The sequence below is a fragment of the Anarhichas minor genome, unplaced genomic scaffold (assembly GCF_050575085.1).
Source record: "Anarhichas minor isolate MPS153535 unplaced genomic scaffold, ASM5057508v1 ptg000033l, whole genome shotgun sequence".
NCBI classification, from domain to species: domain Eukaryota; kingdom Metazoa; phylum Chordata; class Actinopteri; order Perciformes; family Anarhichadidae; genus Anarhichas; species Anarhichas minor.
Window position 1 is genome coordinate 5,827,631 of NW_027466479.1, and position 19,636 is coordinate 5,847,266.

Here is a 19,636-nt window from a genome sequence, read left to right on the forward strand (position 1 = left end):
AAAGTCTGTTCCCCCGTCAAACTGTGTTTCCCTCCTGTTAAAATGAGAACCCCACCCACCCACGGTGGTTAGGGTTAGTTGGTTCAGGTTTTCTTAGGTGGAAACAAATGTCGACGGGGATACAGTATTCGACACAACACAGGCACCGATAATGAAAATATTAAACACGCTCAAAATATAAATATGCGCAGACACGGCGCACTGTGTGTCTCCCTGACAACGAAGCGGAACCGGAAATATGGCGGCGAGCAGAATGAATAATGTGAGAGTCAAACTGTTCGTGTAGCTGGTCCAGCCTTTAATTTTGAGATTTTTTTGAATACATTTAGCTCAAATATCTTCTACCTGTTCATTTTGGCCTGTTAAGGTAAGCTAGCCGGTCCCTCTCAGTCCAGGCCGGGTTGTAGAATATAGCTAGTTAGCTTAGAATATCAGCCCAAAACAACGGTAGCTCTGCAAGCAACAGAGAATGGGTGGAAGGGATGCGCTTGGTTTAAACATACTTGCACCTCCGAGCCACATTGGTTCAGTCATGTTCCCACTCATCTTGTGGACAATTTGAAAACTCCGCCCTCTCGGGACTAAACGTTAATCAGACTAAACCTCCCCTGGCCACAACGGAAAATGTAACTATCATTGATTAGTAGTTAACTAGCTGCTTTCACCTAACATCAGAAGCTACCTAGCTGTGTTTCATAGCGTTAGTGTCTGTGGGAGGTCGTTTCTGTAAACACTTTTTTATATATATATATATATATATATATATATATATATATATATATATATATATATATATATATATATAAAATAAATATCCAGAAAATATACTGAATCTGGCCATGTATTTTCAATAAGGAAACGTTTTTTCTTTTTACAAATCAAATGTGCCTCACCTTAATGTAAATATGTATACCCCATTACAAGAAATATTAGCAGCAAAATGTAATTTTTTTTTTATTAAGCTATGAAAAGTCACCCTGATCATAATCATAATCAGGGTTATGGCCAAGCAGGTTTTCAAATACACAAGATGAGATTAATCTTTATCCAGAGGGAAATTATTGTGCAGCAGTTGAAGTACGTAGTATATACTAATATATAGGCCTGGAGTACAATTTAGAAATAAACGTAGTGTCATAAATGGATCTCGTTAACAGTAAAGTGCAAATTCATAATACACATGCCAAAAAGATACCGGTTTTACGGTGAGGATCATGAATAATCAGGTCGATGATAAGGTGCAAGTGAACAGAGCTGAACAGGACAGAACTGAAAAATGGAGCCTCCTCAGCACCTCATGTCTTAGCTGTCCAACTGTCTGCGGGCGTTGGGTAGATTAAGATGAATAATCTTCAATGTTTTGGTGGCTAACGGTCACAATAAGCAATAAATATAGTTAGGGAAAATGAAAATAAAACATACTTCCAGTTTAGAATCTTAAATATATAAAATAATGTATATTAAAAATATGTAAAATACATATTCACTGTCATTTTCTCAGACTTGACGACAGCATTACTGTTTACGTTACAGTCAGCTGCTTTTAGAAGCTCAATATTACTCCCCCTGATGAGTAAACTGATCCTGCATGATAACATGATAACTATCCTTTTGTTCACTACATGTCACTGTATGTTTTGCTGCCATACAACTCTAATATAGTCAGGCAAATTTCTTATAATTCTTACTACGGGTCACTGTGATGCCTCAAAAGATATAAACAAATGTTCAAATCCTCCTCACTGTTCACCAGGGGAGGATGAGTTCGGAGACGGTGGACCGGGTGGGGGCCGTGGTCGGCAGTCGGCCCAGCACGCCTCTGCAGACGTCCTGGTTTGAGTTCCTCCTGGACAGCAGCCTGCTGGAGAAACACCTGCAGAAGTCCAACTCAGGTCACTAGCAGTTATGCGATGTCTCGTGGTGGATTTGTCGTGGTCTCTTCATCAAGTAAACCCAGAGCCAACAAAATGTCACGGATAGCTCAGTGAATACTGATTCTCGTTCAAGATTTTTTTGTCATAATTTGGTGTTCATGGCCTAAAGATGCTTTGTTGTATCCCATATCCTTTGCTTATTATGACTATGTAATAAATTATCTTCCGAAAAGAGATTCTGATGAGGCAATTTAATGAAAAGTGGGTTCACTATAAAAAGATAAATCACAACAAATAATTGCTAAATAGTTTCTGGCATGTAGTACATTTCTAAAAGGAACAAAAAGCATTGAAAGGTTGGATGTATTTGTCCGGTCAGTGTCTCGAGCGGACACCTTAAATGGACTGTGTTCTCATTGATGCATTGATGTGTCTCCACAGACCCGGCACCGGTGCAGCTGATCGTCCAGTTCCTAGAGCAGGCGTCCAAGCCCTCCGTGAACGAGCAGAACCAAGTGCAGCCTCCGCCGGACAACCGCAGGAACCGCACCCTGAAGCTGCTGGCACTGGAAGTAGCCGCCCACATGAAGTGGGATCTGGATGCTCTCGAGAAAGGGTGAGTGTGTGTTTGTGGGAAAGGCTCTTTAAACTTACAATGCGGCCGACACCAGGGGAACTTTAAAACTTGTCCACCTTGCATTTATGGAAGAGGTTTCAGGGTTGCAGAGATGTGTGTTGGTGCAATCCTTCACTTTAGTGAAAGTCTGTCATGTCGACCTCTAGTGATGATTCATCCTTCTTCCCGACCCAGATTGACCATTCCCGTATTAAATATGCTACTGAACGAGCTCCTGTGTGTGAGCAAAGTGCCACCAGGGGTGAAACATGTGGACCTGGAGCTGTCCACTCTGCCTCCGACCACGGCCATGGCTGTCATCATATACAACCGCTGGTGAGTGAGATCCACAAGGAAAACACTCACAGACGCACTGGCTGAAATGATTATATTAGTCACAGTATTAAATGTTGATTGACAAGAAGAAACTGCTCGGATAGAAATAATTTGAACAAGTCTTTGTGTCCATTTCTTCTTGTGTCGTTCAAAGGGCCATCAGAACCATCGTGCTGAGCAGCTTTCCAGAGAAACAGACCAAACCGGGACCTCACCAGATGAACATGTAAGTTCTGCTCCTTCCGTACTGTTAACACACTCTGGGTCTTTCTCATTTTTCAGATTTTGTGTGAAATACTGATGTATCCTTTCCAGGAGGGAACACACAAAACAAATAAAAGAGGTGTGACACACAGCTATAATGATCTAGAACCACGGCTGGACTCTACAAATGTAACAGTTCCATTTTGTATTCATAAATTGTATTTATGTAAGATGATCAGATGCGCGATCAAACTTCACAGTTTGTGTAGCTCCTCATAAGTCTCTGTTCTAACCACATTTCTGAACAACATACACCTGATGCTTATGCATACTGAATGTAGGCTACATCCAATGCGACTGCTTTGACCCTGACATGTTGTTTACAGGTGCAAACAGCTGCGGACTTCAAATTATTATGTCAACAAGAACGTTCTCTTAAATTCAGCACTAATTTGCTGTATTTCATGTCGTCGTATAGACAGACAGGACTGTGTTTGTATGTATATAATCAGTCATATATCATATGTCACTATTTGTATAGTACTTTTAATACAAACATCTGTAGTGCTTCACACGATGGAACATATGAAGTCTTTATTACATATAGCCCATGTGTGTGTTAAATATAAAATGCGTGACATCCGATCGTTGTTGTCACATTATCCCACGTTGTGAGTTGAATTAATAGTGAATATATTAGTTATGAACACCTGCATGCTCATCTGATAGGGATCATGAAATACAGCGGCATAACTGAACGATGGACTCAGCTGTCTCATTTGTTAAATGCCTGTTGCCTCGACTCCTCCGCTCGCATCTCCCATGGGCGGGATTAAGACGCAAGGCGAGGGAAGGAAGCGAGGAGGCACAGAATGGGGAAGTGAGAAAGACCCTCTGATTTGGGTCCAGCTAAAGATGTTTACAGAACAAGTAAAGTGAAACATCCAGGCCCCGTTTCACATAGTTTGAAAAGCAGAAATCTAGCTTTTAATGGCATCAAAAGAGTGAGTTCTTGTCTTGTGGCCTCTCGTAGGTTAAGCATTGTGCAGCAGGAGAAAGAGATGACTGACAACATCCTTACTGTGGTGAGTACGAAGTGGAAATCCTTGACAACGCTGATGTGTATATAATCATGCTATACACATTTCCGTATGCCTGATAGTTTGTGGTTTTGTTAAGTCTGTCTAAGGAATTGTCTTTCTTCTCGTATCACGTCACACCCTCAGCTGAAGGAGCAGGCGACCGACTCCATCAGTGTCCTGGAAGGAGCTGTGCAGCTGAAGAAAGACTTCTACGTCCACACCCTGAGGACTCTGGATCTGCTGGCCGCCGACGCCGCTGCCAACGGAGAGACGGAGTCCTCCACCGCAGGGCTTCGCATCAGCGCGGATGAGCTGCACTGTCAGGTCAGTGGACGGCACAGTGTTTGTTTTGGATTTAGAGCATAATTCATTCTGATTACATACAATACGATGCACTTTATTGGTTTCTCCAGGGAGCAACTAGAGAAAAAAAACAGCATACTTTCATATTGAATCTACAGAGAAAACATGGAAATGAAGGTTGTAACTCCAACTGTAGTGTCAGTCAAACGTAACGAATCCTAAATTGGTCTTTTGGTGTTTCAGGTGCATTATGATTTGGGAGGTATTTTCTTCCAGCAAGGCTGCACAGACCAGACGGCCTACAAGAAGGCCCGGGATCACTTCAGACAGACAAAGGAACTGTTAACAAAGGTAGATTTACTTGTTTATTACTCAACCATGTCCAGATTCTTCTTCTTTTGGTTCTGTAATGATCTCAGTCGTTCCTTTTTTTACAGCTGGACTCGACCGTCCATGTGCACCTGGATGAGAAACGTCTGGCGGGCTACTGGAACGCCTGCAGAGCTTTGACCGAAGACTGCGACCCCTCCGACTCCCAGAACACGCCCTACAATCAGATCAACAGCCTGATCCGGGCGCAAAGCTACCAGGTCAGAGCCGACGCTGCAGGGACTAGTAGGAGACGTGTCATGCTCATTTTCACGTCCATACTTGTATTTTGGGTCTCACACCTGGGACTACTGAATGCGTAATGTGGCATGTAGTAAGCTGAAGGTACATGAGAGATGTTTGACTGAGTGGTGAGTATTCAGCGCTGTACATCATGCGTCGTGCTTTATATGATGTGTTCCTCTCTCCGACAGGCTGTCATCGAACTCTTCGTCAAAGACAACGTGTGCCGCAGTTTGCCGAACAACTTCAGGCGGTCTGTCCTCAGGGAGTTCCTGTACAAAGTCCAACAAGGGTGAGAGCACAGTGCGATCCGAAATCAAGACTAAATCAAACAGCTGGATAAACCTACAGATAGATATCATATGCATTGAAAACGTTTTCTTTACTTAGTTTATAGTGCAGTTCTTTTTATCTGCATATCTAACAACCCGTTCGGGACAGGGAATCGAGCCTGGATGAGGTTTGCTACAAGCTGTGCGTTTGCAACGCTGTCCGAGACGCTTTGGAAGGGGAAGTCCTCAGTGTGCGTTTCCAGCAGCTGCTCCTCAAGCCCAGCAAAAGGATGGTGGACTTCATTTTAGAGGTGCTGCTCTCTCACTCTCTTGTGTCTCAAATAGTTGCGTGTCATTTGAGTGAGTAATGCGAGTGGTATAAGCTGTGCCGAGGTTTGAGGAGCACGACGTATATCTGGGCCGAGCCTGAATTCATCTCACCGTGAATAAATACAACTGAAAGCTGCTGCACATTTGTTACCAAAACTCTTTGTCCTGCAGGTGTGCACGCTTTCTCTGGAGAAGGACCGTCTGTCTGAGACATCCAGAAGAAACATGGCCACTTTCATGAAGTGAGAGAGAGCAGAGTTTAAATTATTACACAATGATGTATGAGCTGAAGTGACTTCAACTTGTATTTAGTCTGAAGAAGTAGCAGAACCTACAGCTGGTAGGCTCTGTTAACATACCCTCATCTTTTAAATGAGAGCGTTCTTCTCCTGCAGGACTCTGTGTGAAACCCTGGAGGAGCTGCCGCTGCTGTTCGTGGTGTCCTCTCACAAGCTCTTCATGGAGCTGTTGAAAGAGGACGAGAGGAAGGTCCTGGTGGAGCAGCTGAGGAAGAGATCGACCACGATCAACCTCAGCGCCAAGCCTCTGCCTTCTTTCTATGACATTCCAGGTACAGCACTGGGATTTTAAAAAATTTGTTTGTACATGACGTCCAGATTATCCGTTTGTTTGTTGTGTGTTAAACTTCCTCCCTCCACAGCGTCAGCGAGTGTGAACATCGGGCAGCTGGAGCAGCAGCTCATCCTTCTGCTGGAGCCGCGCAGGATCCGACAGATCCTCCTCGAGCTCCACGGCATGGCCGAAAGACCTTTCTGGAGGGTCAACAGCAAGGTCAGAGGTCATTTATGTGATAGATTTCTATAATAAGACCTCTATTAACAGTAATAAACACGATAAACACATTGCTTACTTACTGTGGAAAACATTATTCATTGTCAGCTATAGTGAAATATGAACTGAAATAATTCAAATACCGCTTTCTGTTTGTGTGCACAGTGGGAAGTTCCTCCAGACTACGTCAACGTGATCCTCGGCATTAAAGACAACCTGACAAAGGACCTGGTTTACATCCTCATGGCCAAAGGACTCCACTGCATATCAATAAAGGTGTGCTTACACCATCGGGGCTCACTTACTTTTCTGGGTTCATAATTATGCGTCAAAATGGAAAAAGTAAATATATTCGGTGAAGAATATTGGAATAAGCTTTACTGACAGTATTAAGAATCCCAAATGGCTTGCCACGAATATATAATTTGCCCTGGTACAAGGATGTCAGCAGGTTGTACATCAGCTCTATCACAGTAACGTTTCTGAGCAGTGAGAATCTGCTCGAAGTATAAATGTTGAATACCCGTTTCCTGTCGTCTCAGGACTTCGCCCACGCTCGGCAGCTTTTCTCAGCCTGCCTGGAGCTCGTCACCGAGTTCTCCCCGAAGCTGAGGCAGGTGATGCTGAACGAGATGCTGCTGCTGGAGGTCCGCGCGCACGAGGCGATGGCGGCCGAGGGCAGCAAGGAGCGACCGCCCCCCGACCTGGTCAGCAGGGTCAGAGGGTACCTGGAGATGAGGATCCACGGTGAGGATATGGAAGTACTCCGGGGAGTTGTTCATCCACCTGTAGTTTGTTTTTAAATGTTCAGATGTGTGGTAAAGCAGCATCACAACCTGCTCTTCTGTAGATTAATACCGCAGTGGAATAAGAGATCATTTATGAAGTTTGGACATTTTAGAAAATAAATGATAAAATAATAGTATTGACTGTGCAAAACCCAAACCCTATTTCTTATGTTTTAACGCTTCTCTCACTGCAAACAGCATCAGCAGACACTTTTCAGATGCACTTAAGTCACGTTTTCTTGCCTCCAGATCTGCCGCTGCGTCAGGTGGTAGGAGAGGAGTGTGTCGCCTTCCTGTTGAACTGGAGGGAGAACGATTACCTGACTCTGCAGGTGCCACCATCTCTGGTCATGAACAACCCGTACATCAAGGTAAAGAAAGGTCTCACTGCCTCATTGTAGCAGGTAGATGGATGCTGTCATTGTCTCTTACACTTGATGTCTTCTGCGATTTTAATGCTATTGTATTAATGTTTCCTCTAACTTCCCTGTGCTACCGTAAAGGCTCTGTATGCTCTTTAATGGTACAAGTGGTGTGCTCCCTGAATTTATTAACATCCTAAAATGTTCAATAAAGTTCATGATTCAGTTGCAATTTAGCCAGTTGCAATAATAGCCGAGATAGTGTCTAAACTCCCATGAATTTGCACATGCAGGCAGATATACATATACATCTTGAATTAAAAATGTTGACATTGAAACGGTCAGTTAAATTGACCCCCCCCCTGCCTCCTCCGTGTCCGACAGCTCGGTCAGCTCCTGGCGTCAACGTGCAAAGAGCTCCCGGGTCCTAAAGAGTGTCGGCGCACGGCCAAGGAGCTGTGGGAAATAGTGGTGCAGATCTGCAGCGTGTCCATCCAGCACAAGAGGAACAACGACGGCAGAGTGGGCCTCATCAAACACAGAGAGTCCTCCATGGGCATCCTGTACCGGTACGCCAACAAACATCCCTCCTACTTCAGAGTTTAGAATAATGCAGAGCAGTTATACGCTGTATACAAACACACACACACAGGCGAAAGAATCATGCTCATCCTGGTGTGTTTTCATTTTCTAACCCATATAGGAGCAAATTCATCACTTTCATCAAGAAACTCAGAGTAAGTATTCAATAGACTAAACCTAATCCCATAGTGGATGTATGACATTTACATTGGATGAGGTGCTATTGATGCAAAAGTAACGAGCTTCATGTTGCGTCTCACAGGAGCCGTTGGTGCTGACGACCCTCATCTCACTGTTCGTGAGGCTCAACAGCATAGTGCGGGTAGGTCTTTAATTTGAGCCGTTACGTTGTTGAATTTTGCACACTGATGGCACACTGTAGAGTCTCAACTAGGCTGTGTGGTGGGAGGAATAACCCACAGCACAACCAGGGGGAGAAATGGCTTTAATGTTGCTAAAAGTGCACACATACCATAGCTTGATTGTAGGTTTTGCTGCCGTTTCAGTCGGTACACGTAAAGTAGTTGCTTCTGCTTCTCACAATCTGCTTGTCTCACTCGCTCTCTCTTTCTCTCTCTCTCTCTCTTTAGGACGATATCGTAAATGAAGTGACGGCAGAACATCTCACCATCTGGCCGTCTACTCTTCCAACGTAAGAAACATTTTGGTTAAAAGATTTCTCAAACAAAGCCAGTAAATGTGACGAGTGTGTGTGTGTGTGTGTGTGTGTGTGTGTGTGTGTGTGTGTGTGTGTGTGTGTGTGTGTGTGTGTGTGTGTGTGTGTGTGTGTGTGTGTGTGTGTGTGTGTGTGTGTGTGTGTGTGTGTGTGTGTGTGTGTGTGTGTGTGAGTGTGTGACAGCATACAGGCCGTAGACGTTGAAGCTGTGGCTGTGACGGTCAAAGAGCTGGTGTCCTACGCCCTCACCCTGAATCCTAACAACCAGTCGTGGCTCATCACACAGGCAGATATCTACTTTGGTGAGAAACGCTCCAGCAACCTTTTGCTTTTCTTCAGTGACATCTGCTGCAGAACTTAATTGAAGTTCCTGTTCCTTAAATGCTCACCAATGGATTTAAGCTAAAAAAGCAGTAAAGCTAAACTGGCTACGACAATGAATGCAAAGTATGAACCCAGAGTTTCCCAGACGTCTGTTGGACTGAAGCCTTCTTGTTCCTCTCTTTGTTTTTGTTTTTGCAGTGACCAATCAATACTCCGCTGCACTGAACCTTTACCTCCAGGCCGGAGCCGTGTGCTCGGACTTCTTCACCAAAGCCGTCCCCCCCGACGTCTACAGCGACCAGGTAGATCACACGGGAAACACTGCACCTGCTTTCTCCCCCACAAGCTTTGATCAAATCCAGAGCAATTAAAGAGTCGAATAATTACAAAAATAATACAACACAACGCATACTCTATGAGCGAATTACAATGATGTAAAAAGATAGAAACTTAACATGCGTTAGTCTCTGTGAATTTTAGTTTCAGTCCACTGTAGAATGAATCAATCGTCTCATAACACTGACTGTTGTCTGCAGGTCCTGAAGAGGATGATCAAGTGCTGTTCAATGATGAACTGCCACACACAGGTCAGAGGTCCATGCAGTCCCGACAGTAAAGTCGTTTAATTGGTTAACAGTTTGATTCCTGCAGCTGTGCCTCTGAAAATGTCAAAGTAACCTGAAGAAATCCCTCAGACTTTATTACACTTTCATGTCAAATGTTTATTTTCACACGCTGCAGTCGCAGAATCAGAACATTGTACGTTGTGTTAGCGCACCGATTTCTTTTTCCGTATTCAACTAGTTTGTCTCTCGTCCTCGTTAGGTTGCCGTTCTCTGTCAGTTCCTCCGAGAGGTGGACTACATGACGGCGTTTAAAGCTCTTCAAGAACAGAACAGGTACGTCATGTCACAGTCTAACCAGCAGCACTACTCTGAACATCTCTTACATCTTTTTCTTCTTCCACCACAGTCACGATGCCATGGACTCGTTCTACGACTACATCTGGGACGTCACCATCCTGGAATATCTCACACGTATCCTTTCTTTTAGTTGATGGAGACAAACACAGACCGTCAGAGAACTGGCTTGTATTGTAACGGGGTGTGACTTATACTCGAGCTCTTTAAAGAAACCCACCATTAACATCAACATCTGTGTCCTTCCTTGACTGGGCGTTTAGATATTCACCACAAACGGGGAGAGACAGAGAAGAGACAAATAGCGGTAAGCAGAGGAAACCTGCTGATTTGCATCTCTGTCTATCTGAAAAACGTCTTTTCATCATTGTGTGATGCATTTCAGATTGTCCACTGGGTTTAAGTGCTGTGTGTCATGTTTCCAGCTCTTTTAAAACACATTTTGTCCTTCACATTATCTGAAAAATGTAAAAAATTCACCAAATGTGTTTTTAGTATTCACTTGACGGAGCGTTCATTTGGCGAGGTTAAACACTTCGGGGTTAAACTGGATCTAAAATGGAGTTTTAGATGGAGACGGTAGTTTTGTGACCATAATTCATCAGTCTGCTTACAACTGAGTAGTTTAAAATGCTGTTGGAGGATTTATGTGCACCAGACACATAAATCTCAAAATCTAACCTTTATATCTTCTAAGTCTACCCTTACAGAGAGGCTGCTTTAACTTCCCGACTCTTTCCCCAGATAAAAGCGATCGGACAGACGGAGCTGAACACCAGTAACCCAGAGGAAGTGCTGCAGCTGGCTGCTCAGAAGAGGAAGAAGAGATTCCTGCAGGCGATGGCCAAACTCTATTTCTAGGAGACATGTGGACCACTGTCAAGACTTTTGGGGGGGGTGGGGATGTATATTTTATTTTGTGGTATAAAATAAATAGTTGCTCAAATGTACATTTGTAATCATTAAAAAAAAAAAAGAGAAACGCATCACTGACTATCCACAGCCCTGAGTTACACAACAAATAGCTCGGTAAAGATTACTGAGAAACACTGAAGAGTACGCCCTTTATTAAGCCGGGGCTTTCTGCCGCATGGCTTTCATCAGGGGTCGTACTCGTTCACACATTAGCCGACAGGTGAAATGGAGGCCTAAGCAGCATTTCAACTGACCCTGAAGCAGTGTTTCAAAGGTTTTAATCGGTTGACTAGGACCATATTTAATATGCTACAGGAGTAAACGATTGCACATCACTTTCAGTAATATCACATTTCCTAGAAATGACATTTGACACTTTTTAAAAACATTTTTTCTCCTTTTCTTAAAAGCACCCAGTTGCTAAAAACAGCTTAAAAAAAAAAAATAAGCTTTGGCCGAGATTTAAAAGTCTTTTAAATATTATTCTGAATAATGCAGTCAGCGAAAAAATGTCCCATCCAGACTCAGTGTTCCAGTAAAAGCCTTCTTTTCTTCCCCGTTTCCAGTTCACAAGGCTCGGTGTCCGTGGGACCTTCACTTCCCGTGTCCTCTTTGCTCACACCAGAGTCTTCCTCTTGTGGTTCAGCGTGTGCACGTCTTCTCTGTGCTGTTGGGAGGAGTGAGGAACTGGCTGTTATCCTCCTTTTGACTGACATCCTAAAAGAAAAGACAGGTTGAAAATCAGAAACCAATGAGATAGCATTGATTCATATTTAATGAAGTATATATTATGGCAGTTTTCTTTGGGGCTTGAGCTTCGACGTTAAATGATTCAGCTCAATAACTAAATCGCTCCTAAATCTGTTTGTTTTCTTTCTCCATCCTCGTGTGTATGAAGCGTAAACCGCACAATGAGAGCAGATCACAACATCTTTAAACTGTGTTTGGTTTTACACTTTAATACGTGCAATTATAATCCATTTTACACTAAAGGTTTTCATATTGGTGAGTAAAATGTAACCAAATAAGGACCAGGGCTGGAACAATAGTGGAACATATCCATCCTAGTTTAACTGAGCCAAAGGTCTCGTCTTGTAAAGTCTGACCAACAGACTAAAACCAGTCCTCACTTTACGATCATTTAAACCAGGAAATCATCTGAAAACTAGTTTTTGTTCCATTTGCGTGAACAATGACTTAACAGAATTAGTTTTAGCTTTTCCGGCAACTATGTTGATCAACCGATCAAAATTAAACTGTTATTGTTACTGACTTATTCAATCAAGAGCAGGGACTACCGTTTTAAGGACGTATTTTTTCACAATTTTTAAACATTTTAGATGAATTTGAAATGAGGGACGCGCTCACACTTGCTGATAACATTTAGCTCTAGTCCCAAAGAGGGTCGAATGCACTTAGCAACATCCCAACAAGAAAAACAATACCAACCAGCATGGTCATGTACTGCGTGTGCGTCTGGACGTCGTGTCTGTCTTCTTCCTTTATTCCCGCAAAATCCTTCAGCGGCGCTCTGCCGAACCACTTCGCCGACTCCACAAAGGGGGCCATCCAGTCGACACACAGCTGGACGGCGTCTCCCGACAGACCTGAGCGCAGAAAGTCACACTGCGCTTAAGGCCGTGATGTATTTGATAAGGGGTCAACCAGCGTGTCGACGTTACGGATACAACGAAGTGACGTTGACTGAAATATTTTCCGGATTACTTCTCACAGTGCCAGAAATAAACATAGCGACTCAGCTCTTTCTGATCCAATTTTCCTCTCATCAGGCTCCAAAACTTTCCCATTTACATTTCTATAAACGTAACAATCCCAAATCTTACCTGACACTTTCTCAGCCGTTTCCCTTTCAATGAAATGGCTCAGGACGGCGGCAGCCAACACTCTATACTCAAAGTCCAGAGAGTTTATGTTGAGGATACACAGGTCTAAAAGCTGGACAAGGAAAGAATGGAAATAGAAAAAGATGAGAAAGAGCTCTGATGCCACTGAGGTCATGACAGCATGTTCTTACAACAGAATGAAACCCAATAGCCCAGCCCGACAGAAAAGGGTTTGTGAGACGTTACATTTTGACCATTTTTAAGTCGCTCAGAGACGGAGGTTTGCGTCGAACAACGTGAAATCCAAACACCTACCCGTGTCATCTGTACGTAAGCGTCCTGTGGAAACTGCGGCTCCAGCAGGTCAGAGTCGCTGCTCATCGACGCCACCTGGAAGTAAAGCTTCAGCCAAGAGACGGCCGTTTCGGGAGAAAGGTTCCACCTCAACGCCTGCGTAACAAGCACAGAGTTATTAGAATTATGCATAAAATCAAAGCAGGTTATTAAGAAGAAGAATAACGAGACAAAACGTGGTCCTGCTTGTAATCGCATTACCTTCAAAATGATTAACTCCATCTGAAGGATCTCCTCTTCGTAGTAGGTCCCTGCAGTCACGTAGGCCATCTGTGAGAGCTTCGGAGGACAGGCTTCCTACAAGGCAACAAAAGAGCAGCCATACCCATCAGAAATGTGTGCACTGCTGTCATCAGACTCATTAAATACCTCAGGGTCAACGGGCCTGTTTACCCCATTATAAATAACGGCTTCTCAACTGGCTGCTGACTGTTTTGCACCAAACAGGCAAAATGTGGAACGTCTACATGTAATCTGATTTTGGGTTCTCCTCACAGTGCTGCGGTTAAATTTAGTTTGAAGGATTTGTGGGAAAGGAAACCTGATTGTGTTCCTTACCTCCATCTTTGATGCTATGAAGAGACACGTTATCCCAATGAGCTGCAGCATGCCCTTTTCAATGTTGTCCTGCGTCAGCATGAAGCGGTCAAAGTAGTCCTGAGCCAGGTAGAACGTCTGCCGGTGGAGAGTGTAGGCCTCGCTCACCTGGCGAAACGACAACGTAAAGAAATGTTGGTAAATCTGTTCTGATGGGGGATCTAAATACAAGTTATGATTTTTGCAGTTTTCAGTTGATTTGATAAAAGAATAAAAAAATATTTCATTGGCCTGATGTTTAAAGTGAATTTAGTGTTATTATAATAAACAAGGCTTGTGCCAAATACCCAAAACATGGCGGATGAATAAAGGTCAAACTCACTTACTTGGTTAGAGTTTTGTACATTGCTATTTTAAGCATTTACAACATTGCGACTCTAAAAATAAAAATTAGGGTTTCACACAAAGTTGGACCATCATGGACAAATACCCAGAAATGAGAGAAGCAAAGATAAATGTTTAACTCCAACAGGTATGCGTTTGTTTATCGAGATTCATTTACTCCAGTTGAAGCACGTTGGCGGCATAAATCTGAGATGCAGTTGATGACGCACCTCAATTAACCAGTCGAGGAGTATTGATCTCATCGTGGGTTGTATTGCCGGGTGTTCCTGCATGAAGCTCTTGCTGTGTCTGTAATTGTGCTCCCGGCCGACCATCTTCACCCACACATCTTCAGGCGATCCCCATCTGTAACACGCACACAAATAGAGCCGCAACAATCAGTCACATGAAAAAACATCAGCAACTATTTGGATCATTATTAAAGTACAAACGACAAATATTTGATTGTCCCAGCTTCTGAAATGTGAGAATTCTGGTGTTTTGTTTCATCTTACGTTGCAGTAAATTGTACATATTTGGGTTCTGGATGACTACATCATTAAATGGTCAGGGAGAGGATACCAGATAACTGTGAGTCACTCCACGGCTGAATGATAAATACCCAATATGAGGCAGAGGCGACGGCAGCACTAAAGAATCTGTGGAAGTGGGAGCTTCATCACAGTCGGCCCAGACTCTCTTCTCAGCAGTCTCGATGAGGACGGACGGCTTGGCGACACCTTTAAGTACCAGCTGGTTCTGAAACGGAGAGAAAGCCGAATGCATGTATAAACAAAGAGCGATGGACAGCACAGGATAGGGACTTGTTTTTTTTTTAACGTTTTGGGGAGAGGGTGAGGGGCTCTTTGTTTTACCGCAAGAACACTGTGCACACGTTTATTAAGTGATACATTGTGTGCCCTTAATACAAAACTTAGCCAACACTGCACATACACTCACTGCTTGCTCTATATGCACTCTCACATGCCCATACATAACACTGTCCGTACTGTATTCATAGTCCTTCCACTGTCACAGCGTATACACCGTACTCATACATTACCCCCCGGCTGTTTATTCTCTATATAATAGTCTTACTTACTATGTTCCTACTGTTTACCTTAGCATATTTATACACACTGTTAATACTGTATATATATATATATATATATATATATATATATCTAAGTGTATTCATAAACCTTACTGTTTAATCCACGTCCTATGTTGTATTCTGTTCACTACAGCAAGTTGTTGTCAGTACCTGTGCAGTGACAGTAAAGTTGAATCTAATCTAATTAGACCAGGCATGTCCAAAGTCCGGCCCGCGGGCCAATCACGGCCCGAGGTCAGATTTTATATGGCCCGCACCTTCTGTCTTAAAATGCATTATTTATGGCCCGCCAGCACAGTCAAAACGGAATGAATAAATCATACAAATTCAACATGCAATTCCTCTTTTTACCTCATGGTGGCAGCACCACTCTGTAACTGTCTGGCTGTTTGAAATTGGCTCTGACCCTTGACCTGTCATGTTACGGCAAGTAAAAAAAGGAAAGTCGATAATGAGGGCCGCCGCTTCCAGGAGAGGTGGAGATCGCAATATTTTTTTCACCGAAAACCGAAACAACTGTGTCTGCCTCATTAGTCATGAGACTGTTGCCTTGTTTAAGGAATATAATGTAAAGAGACACTACGAGACCAAACATGCTAATGCTACAACAAGCTATCAGAGCAACCGAGCTAGAAAAGTGAAGCAACTCCAAGATAACTTGGCCTCACAGCAGCGGTCCTTTTCACATGAAAACATCATCAAAGTAAGCTACCAAGTGGCCATGGTAATTGCTAAACATGACAAACCTTTTACGGAAGGTGAGTTTATCAAAGACTGTGTTATGAAAACAGCAGAAAACATAATTGCCCCGAGAAGAAGAGAGTTTGCTACTGTTTGCCTGGCTCGTAACACTGAAGAGCTATCATCAGATACTAAGAGACAACTTGATTTGTTTCGTTAGCCTGTTTCATGTGTGTTGAACTTAAATGTGAGACAACTTTTCATTACCCTCACTAAGTCATATTTAAGATTGTCTTGAGGTGAGAATATTGATCGGTTTCTATGTAATGAGCTTTTAGATGGCTTGTTCTTTGTGTTATCTGACTTTCAAGATGTGAAAGAAAGGCAGAATAGTTGTTGAGATGTGTTCATACATGAATGCTTACATTTGGTTACATTGCTATTTGCTGTCATTGAAAATAAAATGATTAAATAACAATGTATGTATAGGCTACTTGTATTGTTTAAAATAATGTCAGCAGGGACTGTTGGCCCTTGGGCATTTTCACATTATCAAATCTGGCCCTCTTTGAAAGAAGTTTGGACACCCCTGTGGTAAAATAACAATGTCAGGAAGTAAAGTGACATTTTTTATCAACCTGACAAAATTATGTTCTTGTGGGAAGAAAAGGCAACAATGTAACTTCTTTACATTCTAATAGAATGTAAAGAAGCTACATTGTATCAGAATGATTCTATTGAAGTTATTCCTTTTTTAAATGTTTTAGACGAGTCACTAATCACTTTAAAATAGTGATTATAGCTGATTTAACTTAGACATGAGATTGATCTTCTCATGTCACTCTCTTTATACAATGATATAAATTCATCCCCGTTTTATCTACAAGGCTACTTGTATTGTTTAAAATAATGTCAGCAGGGACTGTTGACCCTTGGGCATTTTCACATTATCTAATCTGGCCCTCTTTGAAAAAGGTTTGGACACCCCTGAATTAGATCAATAAAAGAGGGACTTACCTTCTCACACTGCAGCTTTGACAGGGGCTGGACCTTTTTTCTGTTGCCTTGCTGAAGAAAAAGAAGAAACGTTGTATGTCAGACCCTGTATAATATGATTGTCTGTGTAATGACTTATTAAAGCTGTATGCTCTTCAGTGAACGGTTCCTTACCTTGGTTACTCTGCCTCTCTGCCCTGGAGCATTTTCAGATCTTCTCTGCAGGCGAACGCTGCAAAGACACCGAAGTCAAGTCAACACGGAGATTTGACAATCTCTAGACTCAATCAAGCTTCAAACAACAAGTCACAGGGCAGGACAAAGAGGCCATTACCTTCGTCTAGACATGTTTGCTGCAGTTTCTGTCTGTAAAAAACAGAGAAACAAAGTCAGTGTTTGCCAACAACATAACCAGGAAGTTATAGCCCTCAGATGGAAAGGGTAGCAGCCAGCTGCAGCTATCTTTCACACAACATACTTTCATTACAAACCACGCCCGATGAAAACACAAAAAAACCCACATTGTTTCAGGGATGAGACCTGATCATATGCGCCGACATTATTAATGAGCGCGTAATATGAACGCTCAGCCACCACGCGCGAAACAAAAGGTTGCTACTGAAACTTCAATCTAAGACACTTTATGTCAACTCTAGGTATCTTCCTGTATATTTCTCAGGATCCTGCAGTTGTTTGAGATAAAACGACCGTGAACAGCACAAAGAGACATGCAGCAAAAGCCCCCCAAAAAGCTTCAGCTGCTCCCTTCATGCAACAGCACAAAGGGCCAGGGAGGACATCTTGTGCATAGTTCCACAAATAAAATGATATGAATTCAACACTAACCGAAGACCAGACTATAGTCATTTTTTAAACAATTAATCCGTTGTTGTTTCTTTTGTCATTGCTGTGCAACGAAGTAGTTTAATCGTGATTCAGGTAATCATGCGACTTTACCGACAGAAACCAGGAACAGACTGCAAAGAACTCGGAAACTAGTTTCTAATACTTGGGTCTCAGATAGGAAGCTATTACCAGGATGAAGTTAGCTATCTTTGAAGCTAGCTTGCTAAACGCAACCACTCGGACTACAAGCTCGACAACGACCGACTTAACAAACATATATCAGCAAGACAACAAACACACCGCTGCGCTGCTGTGACTGAATAATACGGTTACACACCTGCAAACAAACCAGCTACTTGAGAATGATTCAACACTGTAGAGGTGAAACTACGGAGATAAAGAGACTAGCTCAATCTACAGGAGCACTACCGTGATCAGCTTACCCTCCTCGGTTCCGAGATCAAATTAAAATGATGTCCAGTTGGCGCTGGCGCCAACAAATGAGCGTTTGCGACACATTGCGCATGTGTACAAATACTCCCGACCCAAAACCATTCAACCGGAGGTTTAAAGAGGTTCACCTTCAATTTATAGGCGAGTATCGTTAAGTGTTTGTATTATTTTCTTTTATCGTCTCTTCGCTTTAGTCTCAACCTCCTTAACGCATCGAGTAGAGTTTGTTCTTAAACCGTAACACTAACTAAACCAGCAACTAACGCAACGTAAAGAAACCGTCCTTTCTTTAAGCCGACTGCTCATTACCAAATCAGATGTTTGGTTTTAGTATTATTAAGTCTTAAATTCAATAGCAAAGTTATAGAAAAATAACATCTTACATTCACTTCGTCCTTTTCTTTTTGTTTCTGTCAGTTGTATTTTCTGGTCGGATGTGACGGGCGGAGCTACATAACAGCACAGCCAATAGGAGAGCGAGTTGACTTGAGCGCGTGCGCCCGTACCAGGATGTAAACAAAGCAGGCAGCTGTCAGAGCTGTCAGTTAGGGAAGTCGAAACAGAGCTGCTCTCCTCAGTTACACAGCTTTTAAAACTGAATCATGTTTGTTCAAATGTCACAACACAGACTTTATATAGCTTACATCTCCTCTGCAGAAATATATACAAATATATTCATTTTTATTTAAAGATATGCATATAGATGCAAATATGTTTATGCAGATACATGTTTTTTCCAGAAAAATATACTATGTTTTGTCATTTAAATTCAACAAGAAATGTAAACCCGTCTGTTAACAGACTAATCAGTTTTACCATGAGATGGTACTCAACATTTTGGCAATAAATGTGCACCACCACAGAATGGAGGTTTTGTCGCCCCCCTCTGGTGAAATGCAGGTATATAAAATAAGATTCAACTTTATTCATCCCGTGGGAGATTGCTGTCCAGCAGTTGCAATACAAAGTTGGAAGACTGCAAATATAAAGAGTACAAATATAAAAAGTGGAAGATAACAATATTGTGCAAATAACGTGCAAATCCGAAATGTATACAATATAATGCCATATATTATATACTTCATCAGAATCAGAATCAGCTTTATTGGCCATGTATGCTTACACATACATGGAATTTGACTCCGGTTTCCACTCCGCTCTCAATGTACAAACACAATTTACAATAAACAACAAAAAAATATATATAAAGAATAAAAAAGGGCAGCAAAAAAAAAAGTAGAACAGATGTAGGTATAAACATTTAACAGCTATATACAATATAAGTATAAATATATATCCAAATGAAAAAGTGTACATATATATATATATATATATATATACACACACACATGTGAGCATAAACCTATAAACAATGGCAATGGAATTGAGGTGATAGTGCAAGTGGTGGTAACAGTGCAAACAGAGGTAGTGCAGTATGA

At 42.4% G+C, this 19,636-nt stretch overlaps 2 protein-coding genes across 5 annotated transcripts; one reads left to right on the forward strand and one right to left on the reverse strand.

Annotated features, from left to right (window-relative positions):
• Nucleotides 1-247: 247 nt before the first annotated feature.
• ints8 (integrator complex subunit 8) lies at nt 248-11,019 on the forward strand. 2 transcript variants are annotated; one of them, XM_076105931.1, is made up of 28 exons: nt 248-367; nt 1,754-1,892; nt 2,316-2,490; nt 2,686-2,826; nt 2,981-3,052; nt 4,064-4,115; nt 4,257-4,436; nt 4,659-4,766; nt 4,853-5,005; nt 5,219-5,319; nt 5,469-5,610; nt 5,801-5,871; nt 6,025-6,200; nt 6,291-6,421; nt 6,587-6,697; nt 6,964-7,168; nt 7,459-7,580; nt 7,956-8,140; nt 8,275-8,308; nt 8,416-8,475; nt 8,744-8,805; nt 9,013-9,131; nt 9,352-9,455; nt 9,690-9,740; nt 9,979-10,052; nt 10,126-10,190; nt 10,337-10,380; nt 10,818-11,019. In XM_076105931.1, the coding sequence occupies exons 2-28, from the start codon at nt 1,760-1,762 to the stop codon at nt 10,932-10,934; spliced, it is 2,988 nt and encodes a 995-aa protein (XP_075962046.1). In that variant the 5' UTR covers nt 248-367; nt 1,754-1,759; the 3' UTR covers nt 10,935-11,019. The 2 variants fall into 2 exon arrangements, with proteins under 2 accessions (XP_075962046.1, XP_075962045.1); XM_076105930.1 differs by having other exon boundaries at nt 249-262.
• Nucleotides 10,960-18,633, reverse strand: LOC142965152 (G1/S-specific cyclin-E2-like). 3 transcript variants are annotated; one of them, XM_076105933.1, is made up of 12 exons: nt 18,581-18,633; nt 17,233-17,264; nt 17,073-17,130; nt 16,920-16,970; nt 14,730-14,866; nt 14,338-14,473; nt 13,745-13,891; nt 13,388-13,483; nt 13,148-13,282; nt 12,833-12,944; nt 12,438-12,595; nt 10,960-11,705 (listed from the first exon to the last, which is right to left on the reverse strand). In XM_076105933.1, the coding sequence occupies exons 2-12, from the start codon at nt 17,244-17,246 to the stop codon at nt 11,631-11,633; spliced, it is 1,119 nt and encodes a 372-aa protein (XP_075962048.1). In that variant the 5' UTR covers nt 17,247-17,264; nt 18,581-18,633; the 3' UTR covers nt 10,960-11,630. The 3 variants fall into 3 exon arrangements, with proteins under 3 accessions (XP_075962048.1, XP_075962049.1, XP_075962047.1); XM_076105934.1 differs by lacking the exon at nt 18,581-18,633 and adding an exon at nt 18,188-18,387; XM_076105932.1 differs by lacking the exon at nt 18,581-18,633 and adding an exon at nt 18,082-18,225.
• Nucleotides 18,634-19,636: the final 1,003 nt, after the last annotated feature.